This window comes from Eucyclogobius newberryi, unplaced genomic scaffold, assembly GCF_026437365.1.
Source record: "Eucyclogobius newberryi isolate DKJ021-1_F unplaced genomic scaffold, fEucNew1.0.hap1 SCAF_12, whole genome shotgun sequence".
In the NCBI taxonomy this organism is placed as follows: Eukaryota; Metazoa; Chordata; class Actinopteri; order Gobiiformes; family Gobiidae; genus Eucyclogobius; species Eucyclogobius newberryi.
Genome location: NW_027315746.1, coordinates 12,907,394 through 12,917,393, shown reverse-complemented (window position 1 = coordinate 12,917,393; position 10,000 = coordinate 12,907,394). Strand labels below are relative to the sequence as shown.

Here is a 10,000-nt window from a genome sequence, read left to right as displayed (position 1 = left end):
GTATCACAACATGGTCATTATGAAAGATGGCGCGAGCTTTTATTGTTGTTGCTGTTGTTGCGGGAGCAGGATTACTTCATTTGTTTTGCATATAGAGCTTTGTGGGACCATTTTGAGCCGGTTTTGACTCATGTCGATGTTTAATCTTTATAAAGAAAAATGATGTGTTTAATTTAATTTTTAACAATTAAAATACCGAATGTAAATAGTAACAAGTAAAGAGGAAAATAATATAATGTGTACTCCATCTTTTGGCCTTCAAGAGGAATAATGAAGTTTGTCTGGGCAGAGATGGTCAGACTTTATTTCATTATTTCGTAAAACGTGCAGATACACACAAATATTACTTCAAGAAGAGTCAAAGTAGCTCAGTCAGCTGTATTACTTAAGTCAAAGTATTTGCTCTGAAAATTACAGTACAAGTTTATTTTACAAATAATTTTAAATAATAATTTCGAGTTGCTTAAAAATATAATAAAATACAGGTTACTGGTACTTCTAAAGACAAGAGAAAGAGAAAATTGTATTTTGGTCTTATCCTGTCTGTCCATATTGTAAAACTAATATGAATGCTGTTTAAAATTTTGATTAGAACCACAAGGGGCAAGAATAGGTACATTGGAAAAAGAGAGTTTAATTAGCCTATAGTTTGTGCATTTGCTTTCTCCAAAACAAAAGCTCAAAAACAGATTAAAGCCATGTCACAACAGCCTGTCTCGTCGGTGACTTCACACTCACGATCTGTTCAGGGGGAAAACCTTCTTAGTTGTGAGTTGTGACATCTGCAAACATCACCGCTGCTTAAAAGTGCAACGTTACATCGAGAAACTGTACTCGAGTAAGAGTAACGGTATTACAAAATAGGATTACTCAAGTAAAAGTACAAATTCGTTAAATGAATTGGAATGAAAAAACATGAAATAAAACTCAAAATCTGGTATTTCCAATGGTTAATTATGATAACAACTAAATCTTATTTGAAGGAGAGAAGAAGAAACTCACAGTGCGAACCAAAGTGAGAGATGTAAATGTAACTACTGTGTGTAACTTCATTCTTGAAGAGGGTCTGCTGTAAACATGCTGGTTTCCATGGAGATGTTTGCTTGGAATATTCCACAAAATGACATTTGAAAGTATCTCTCGAGCATTTATTTAATCACTGGTGTTTTTATTCATCAGAAATACATAAAAAAAACACCTTTCTTTGAGACAGATCTGACCTGTAACTTGACCTGACGGCGTCGCCTGCTTGTCTCCATGGAGATAAGACACATTTTATCACACACTGTAAGCATCTCAAGAAGGTGGCGAACCCTCCACACAATCGCACGTAAAGAAACACAGCATTCACTTTGTCTTATTTTAGCCGCGCCGTTTCCAATTCTCGTCATTCAGTTTAATTTAATCCGAGCGCTGCCTGATGACTTTTCCCATGGCTGCAGCGCGCGCGTGTGTGTGCCAGTTTGTCTCTCCCTCTGCACCCATGGGTGTACCAGCTGCTCGGGTGATGTCTGATCGGAGCGACCTGAAATAGTGGTGTTGCTGCATGGGTGTCGTAGGATCACACCCTGTAAGCTCACGCACCTGCTCTTGCTCCCAACCACGTGAATCTCCTCCAGTCTTCAGCCCATAAAGCACGTTTAACCCCCTATTTTTTGTGTGTGTTTTTTTCTTCTCACACTGGCGAATTCTATGAACTCACAAAGAAGGTGATGTAGTGACAGATGCTCTCCTCTTCTGCTTAGCATATCCCCACCTCCAGAACCCAATCAGTGCATCAGTCATAACCCAAGATGGGGAGGAAGGAGATACTCGGCGGAATTTGTCATACACACTCGTTGTGTAGTATTTATGCATCAGAAAGTGGTGAATAGTCGCATTTATTTAGCGCTTTTCTACCTTAAGGGCGCAGAAATCGCTTTACAACAAGAACTCATTCATACATTCATATATCAGCGTACACAGACGATGGGGCAAAGTGTCTTGCCCAAGGACACAGTGGTGGTATTCATCCGTCAGATAGGAAATAACAACAACAACAACAACAACAACAACAACAACGACCTATAGTGGATCTGAATGTACATGTTCAGTTTTAACTTGAACTTTACCTTTATACTTTATTGTCCACTGTGGAAATGTGCCTTTGGTTTGACATCACATGACACTAATCAGTCCATCAAGACCAAGTATTATAATAATCTGCTGCATTAAAAAAATTAAAAAAGGATTTTTTTAGTATATTGTCCTTATTTTGTTTGTTTTGTTCTAATATTTGATTTTTAAAAGTCTAGATTTTTTTTTTTATTCACAAACAATAAATCCATATAGGATAAAAGATAGACTTTTATTATGTTATGTGATGCTTTTGTAATAATTGTGTTTTGATTGGCAGCAAATGAGGTATTTTTACACTTTCAATTAATTTTACATATTTGGTCCGAAATATTTTTTTTTCCTTTATTTTTTTTTGCAAAAACACGTGACCAAAAATAATCCTTTTTTGAATCAAACGCTTCATTGGACAGGAAAAGATGTGTGAAATAGGGGTGAAGAGTGAGGAGAGTGATTGAGTAAATTGTGGCCTTGCCTGTGCTGCAAACAAACCCATGACCAGCCTCCAGCAAACTTCATCATTTCACTTTTTCTTGATTAACCATCACTTCAGTGTAATTTACTTGTGTTTACAACCCCTTTCGTTTCTCCTCCCATTGGATAAAAACTGCCCTTGAAAACCCACAATCCTTTACCAATATTTACTCAATCTGACCAAATATTATAATTATAGCTTCCTCCTCTGCTCGCACCAACCCGCCGCGGCTATAACCTTTCCGTGCCAAATTTGTGGATGGAGAGAAAGTACTTCCTGTGAGAGAGAAAGCGAGAAAGAGAGAGAGATGGGGAGAGAGGAGGAGAGAGAGGGGTCCCGGGACAGCTGCCAGAGAGACTGATCCTCCAATCTGACACGTTAATGAGATCCTGGCCCATAGTCGCACGGTGTCAGGCCCAGGCACATGATCCGAGGCTGCAGCCCGACCTCCAGCGAGCTCCTCAAACCCACACAGTGATGGAGAGGTGCTGCTGATGGAGGGGAGAGGGGGAGAGGGTTCAGCTCCTTAAATCTGTCTAATTAAAACACCAAATCCCCCCACGCACGCATATGCACACACACGCACACACACACACACACACACACATACATACGCGCGCACACACACACACACACACACACATACATACGCGCACACACACACACACACACATACGCGCACACACACACACACACATACGCGCACACACACACACACACACACGCACACACACACACACACACACACACACACACGCGCACACAGGCACCCCGCGCCCCGTCCCGCTGCCACCCCCGATCCGCGAGAGAAATGATTATTAGGAATTTAATGGGGGAACGTTTCCCATCCCACACCATCTGGGGCTTGGGAATGGCACGGAATTTGAGGACGCTTGCCGGCGCGATGGCATTAATCTCACATTTTCTTGACTGCTCTCATTCAAAATAAGTTTGCTTCTTCCTTTTTTCTCTCTTCTCAACTTATAGAGTAAGAGTTATATTATCAAAATGTTCAAAAAAAGCCGTCTCAAAAGAGTGTTGGAAAGTGCACAATTTTGGACATGGAAATGTTGGATTTGGAGCCATATTTCAATGATTGGTGAAAAATACTGTCTAAACCGAGAAACAAGTCTGGGAATCATAAGACAATGTTTCACAAACAATGATCTGACTTATAACAATCAACAGAAAATCTTTGAAATGTTGAACACAATTGTATTTAGAAAACAGTATGATTTATATTCTTAATGTTGCACTACAAACAATATCATGTTTTTATGGGGAATTTTCACAACTCCTCATCACGTGTGACCATCATAATCAGTATAACCTTGACGTTTTGACCAGTTGTGTATGTAATATGCCCCAATGCACAAAATAATACTGAAAGTGTATTGTCTTCAGTCTTCAGAGTCTGACAAAGTCTTATTAATTTGTTCTTAGTTCCAGTCCGGGCCTTGTTTTGGCATCACTTTATTTTAGGATTCACTTCATAACACAGTTGCTAATGTGAATATTTTAAGTGATTAATTAAAATCAACATTTATTCAACCCTTATTAGGTCTTGTTCGTCATCAACTTTTTGTATTTTTTTGTTTCCCCCCATATATATACTTTATAAAGGCAGCACTTTGTCACCAAAATAAAGGCCGTTTGACGAGCAGCGTTCTGATTGGCTGTGCTTGGGAGGTCCGCCCCAGTTTTACCATGTGAAAAAGTCTCTTCTATAAAAATGAATGCATGTGGATATTAACCTTTTTTGGATTGTGAGAGAGGAACTAGTGGTTTACTTCATTAACCATTTACCTTTGCCGTGTGAAAAACAGGTGCAGCTTTAGTGTTACTTAAGTAGCTGTGTTTGTTTGTTTGTTTGTTTATTTATTTGCATCCAAGAAAGTAGTCTCTTAGTCAAAACAGGCCTTTAGCTCTGTTCAAGTCCAGCCTGAGCCTCTAAACCCAACTCCTCCAAACAAGTGTGACTCACAGAACTGTCACAGTCAGAATACAGTCAACACATGTAGTTTTGAGTGCAATTGAATTCTCTATTAAGTTATTGTTTATCTTTCATGTATTTATTTTTTCCAGAGAATAAAATAATTTGGTCCACCTGTAAAGCTACAGGGTGTGCTTTATGCAAATGAGTCCCGCCTGTCATGATGCGCTCCGGATGTTGGGTCCCTTGGTATTTGGAGACTGCCAGTTCCCTCTCCTGCTGTACAGCATTTTTACTTCATTTCTCATTTTTTTTTCAATATATGTACTTGAAATGTAACGGTTGGATAAGTTCTGCGTTTTTCTTTGACTGTCATTCCCACCCAGGGCTGATGCGCGTGCAGGAGTAAACTTTCCCTAAACTTCCCAAATGCTCATTGTTAAAGGTCCTATAGGAGCACGCTGTTTGTTGTGAACTAATTACGATCGCATCTTTCTATACATAGACGTACACGCCATCTCACCTCCCACACAAACCCGGCCATATGCTCCTTCCCGATCCCGCTCCCTCCGCGCGCCACACCGCCTATAATGAGCCGCGTTGAACGTGCGCACGGCGTGTACACGTTTGACCCCCGCGCTAAACTGCCGCGCGCAGCCCCCTAGACCCCGTGGGCGTGATGAAACACACCATTCACTCAACAAAAAAAAAAAAAAGGGTCCCCCCCCATAGGGATTTGAGGCTTCAGTCACAGCCGCGTGCCCGAGGGAGCGCGCGCGGAGGTGGAGAGGCGACGGGACACGGGCCAAACCGCGCGAGTTCAAAGGCCCGACGGGACTAACACTTAAGTCCACACGTTTCTTTTTCTTTTTTCTTTTTTCTCTCACTTTAGGTTGATGAAATTGAGCTGTTTTTGAATGTGTAAGAAGCATCGTGGCAGTGGAGATGACTGTGATTAATGTCGGAGGGGAAATGTAAACAAGAACTACTAGGCCCGTTCCAATTCGTCAACAATGTCAGATGTTAGAAATAAAAAAATCTATAAAATAGCGGGGAATCTTAGTGTGTGGGTTGTAAACAGTATTTTAAAGGCCCAGTCAAACAAAGAATAAAACAATATTTAAACAGTTTTTTTAAGTTGCAAGGCCAGTGCGCAAATACAACTTGAAACAAAATGTTGTTAAACTGTAGTGCGTGAAATTCCCCTCATATTTTATACAAGCCTTTAAAATATGAATATTTAAATTATACAATGTTTTTTCCCCGGATCTGCCATGATACTGCATAGCATCTAAATAACTTCAGTCAAACAGATATGTTTCCCATGATTGCGCTTTATCATCCTCGTGTGGGACCATTTTATCTGATTAAGAATTTTATTAGAGAGAGTTAAAATGCAGAAGCAGCTTGTGAAAATGAATGACCCCTGATATAGTAAAATTTAGTAACACGTAACAGTTATTAAGAAAATGCATTAACATTATTTACAAACGTTTTATGGGATAAAATAAAAGGTTAAAGGGGCTATTGTAAAATGCATAATGGTTCTTGACAATATTGAAATCGTCTTTACTTTTTTTTTTACAATCAAATCCACCTAAAACAAGAACATCCAGCCTATTTAACAAATGTGTCTTTATGATCAAAAATAAATAGTGCCAGTGTCATTTACTTTAAAAACATAATTCTGCACGCCTTTTTAATTGCGAGAGGAGACGGGCTTGGAGCGCATTTCCTTGGAAACGAAACGTCTCTGGAGATTTGGGTTCCTCTGGCTGAGGACCGGGATCAACTGTCTGCGCTCCCTGGCTCCGGTCCAACAGCTCGGGGGCATTTGTGTCACAAATCAAGCATCTGATCAAGTCCCAGAGACGAGACACGTTTGGGACGCGTGCGTAAAAGCCATCCAAATCCATTTGTCTGCTGCCAATAATTCAAAAACGCACACGTATTAACGAATTTAATGTAAGAACTGATTGATTCCGTCACGTTAAAACCTAGACACGTGAAGCATGTTTGCGTGTGTTTAACGTAGACCTAATCTAAACAGATGATTTCATAAAGGAGATGTGTTTTTGGGGTGTAATGTCCATCTGGTGTCACACAAACCTGTGGAGAAAGTGTCGGTGCGACTCACAGCCTCGTTTTATTGCGACAAACACATCACAAAACATGAACACATTACTTCACGAAGAGCTCGATCCATAACGAGTTTTTCTTTTTGTGTAAAGTGTGTATTCCAATGACCAAAGTCTTCACCAGAAGTCTGAAAATTCACCAAGTGCGTCTGAGCAGAAAAAAGATAAATCCAAAATTTCGGCTCGTTGCATATTATAACTTTCTTCGTCCCGTTTTAAGGCAGTTCTGATTTTCCATTGTGGCATTTTATCAACGAAATGCATGAATTTCACAGAAAACATAATGTTACAATAGTTTTATAATACTTTATGCACATTCAAGTCCATATAAAGACATCGGCCTAAATAATAAGTAACAACATGAAATAAATACAGTCATGATTTACATTCACCTCGTTATTAACACAATACTTACTCAAACACTTTTTACAGATGACGACAGGCCACCTTTATTCATTTGTTGATTACTGTTTTTCAGATAGATTTTCAAGCGGATTGCATTAGCTTTGCATAGCTCAGTGTTGTCATGTTATTGCTAACTCCAATCATGTCTAAGAAACTCCCTGAACACACTCAGACAAAAGTTGGCATCAATTTGAAAATCTAAAATGATAGTCTCCACAGTGACCAGTGTGTACTTCAATTTGAACTGCTTTGTGGCCAGGCAATATTTAAAAGTGAACATAATAATACAAATAAATAATCAGGAACCTGCATGAATAAAAAATAAATTAGCAAAAAAAGTAAATATGATGTTATTTGACAATAAACTGCCACACTCAGTTCATACAGACTGACTGTGAATAAATTATATGTTTAATATAACATTATTTTGGCTTAAAGAGAGCCTGTCTTTAAATCTTAAAAGCAGCCGCCTTAATATTACAAAGGACAATCATTGAAACTTAAACATAAAATAAAGTACCACGTGAGACAAAGACAGTTGCCATGTTGCATCAAGTCCTCTCTGCACAATTACAGTCATAAACTTTTTAACATGCCCTGCAATAATGTGTCCCACAATCATAACTGCATCCTCTGAAACACATGCACAGTTTGCGCTGCAACAATAAATCATAATGTTACACTTCCTGAATGTTTAAGGACACAGAAGCATGATTATTTTTTCAAAGTAAACGTCGCAAAAGCACATGTTTTTTCACCTCTTGGAGCACATTAAAACATTGTTGCAGTTTGTTCAGTGTAAAATCTGAGTACAGGCGTTTGGAGTTGAAGGTCAAACATCACGCGACACAAAACCACCCGCGTCAGTGAGTTATGTCCTCTTTTCTGTGACTGAAGAGTTAGTTGTGGTATGACCCGTTGACCTCCCCCTGCGCCTGGAAGGCCTGGCCGCGCATGTGGAGGTCGTAGGGAAAGCGCGCCTCCTGGGAAACTCTGTACATGGAGTTGTGCGTCAAAGTCGCACGTCCCGGCGCGCTGCAGTAACGCATCGCCCCGTAGTGAGACGCGGCGGACGCGTGGCCCTTCCCGTAATCCGGGGGCTCGTCGTGTTTGAGAGAGAAAATCCCGTTGAAATTTAACGGCGGACTGTGCTGCGGGTCAAAGTGAGGGCTGCCGCCGCCGCTCTCCGAGGACGCGTTGTCGTAGTACGGCTCGTACGCGCCGCTGTAGCTATAGTGACGGAACGCCTTGCCGCTGTCCACGCCGCTCCCGCTGGGGGTGTCCGTGCTGGGATACGGGTACACGGCGTCGTACGGGGACCGGCCGCTGAACATGACCTCCCCGTTGTGGTCGGTGAGGAAGTTCCGGGCGTTGAGCTGCAAACAGCCCGCCACCAGGTTAGTGGTGGGCTGGGACAGTCCTTTGCACAGGGTCTGGACGAAGGCGAGCAGGTCCGGCCTCTTGCCCGCGCTCAGCGTCTCGGACAGGGCCCAGATGTAGTTCTTGGCCAGTCTCAGAGTCTCGATCTTGGACAGTTTCTGAGTTTTGGAGTAGCACGGCACTACTTTACGCAGGCTCTCGAGCGCCGCGTTGAGGCCGTGCATCCGGGAGCGCTCCCGGGCGTTGGCTTCCTGCCGCCGCATCTTGCTCCGGTCCATCTGCTCCTTCCCCTTTTTCTTCCGCGGACCCCTCTTTTTGGGCAAGCCGTCGTCGTCCTGGTCGAACTCGCGCTCGTCCTCGTCGTGGTCCGAGGAGGCGTCGCAGTCCGCGTCCCTCATGTCCACCTTGTCCCGGTCCCGGTCCCGGACGCCGGGCTCGTCGCGCGGGAAGTTGGCGCCGAAGCGGGGTTCACACATCATATGCGCCTCCTCGAATGGCAGTGTCAACATGTTTCCTGCAACACAACACAGTGAGTGAGGCGCGCGGCCGCTCACGGGAAGGTTGTCTCTTAATTACATCGTGCACGCGCTCCCAGGAGGAAGACCAAAGTCACAGCTATTGTCACATGTCTTTAATTTAAGGTGTGACTAACGGTGTGGACAATACACATGTCTTTATCCCTCAGTGTTAATTCAACAGTCTTATTAGAAGCGTTGTTTTACAGACATCGAGCTCTATAATGTTGCTTTTGGATCACAGTTTATTCTACAGCAACATTATGTCGTGGGAATTAAAAGAATATTGTATCTTCTGATTTGGGCCTTGATTAAAACAAAACATGACAAAACAAGAACACTAAAAACAGGGGGACAGCAAGACTAAGAATTATTTGATTGGTTATAAAGACATATGTGTGTAAATTAGTAAGTCCAAAGCACTTAATAAACACTAATCATAGTTAAATAACATTAAGGCCACAAAAACAGTCACTTATGCATTTGTCAATAGCTTGAAGTTGATTGTCAAGAAACGAATGAACTGCAACTGCATAATGATCAATTGTTCAATAATCTTACACAACACAGGACACCAAAATGATACGTTTAGTTGACCAGAAGACAAAGCATGAAGTAGATGTGTGTCCTTACCTGTGGTCAGCGCGCAGCTCGCATGTCTCCTCCAGAGCGCGCGGGGCTGTGATTCTCCTCTCAGTTTCAAAATCAGGAGAAAAAGCCCAGTCTCACTTTCCTTCTCTCCTCCTCTCTCTACTACTCCACCCCCATCTCTCTCTCCCTCTCCCTCTCTCTTTTTGAGGAATGACACTCATGCCAACAGCGGGTACCGTGCCATCTGCCGCTGACGTCTCGTGGCAGCCTCAGACCACGTGTTTTGCGTCCCACGGGAGCTTCACCGCGCCGTACAGCCTTCATCTGGCAGCTCTGGTAATGGGCACCGCGAGGCCCGGCGTTTACAGTCAAAAACACGAAGAGGAGAGGGGATAACAACTCGGATCCGCAGCCTCCGAGCCGTGTTGCAACGTCTGCGCGCGCGTCT

The 10,000-nt window shown here is 42.4% G+C and overlaps 1 protein-coding gene across 1 annotated transcript; it reads right to left on the bottom strand.

Annotated features, from left to right (window-relative positions):
- Positions 1 to 6,644: 6,644 nt before the first annotated feature.
- neurod6b (neuronal differentiation 6b) lies at positions 6,645 to 9,715 on the bottom strand. The gene is made up of 2 exons (XM_072440832.1): positions 9,595 to 9,715; positions 6,645 to 8,960 (listed from the first exon to the last, which is right to left on the bottom strand). Exon 2 carries the CDS (start codon positions 8,953 to 8,955, stop codon positions 7,966 to 7,968), a length of 990 nt encoding a protein of 329 aa, XP_072296933.1. The 5' UTR covers positions 8,956 to 8,960; positions 9,595 to 9,715; the 3' UTR covers positions 6,645 to 7,965.
- Between the last annotated feature and the right edge of the window lie 285 nt (positions 9,716 to 10,000).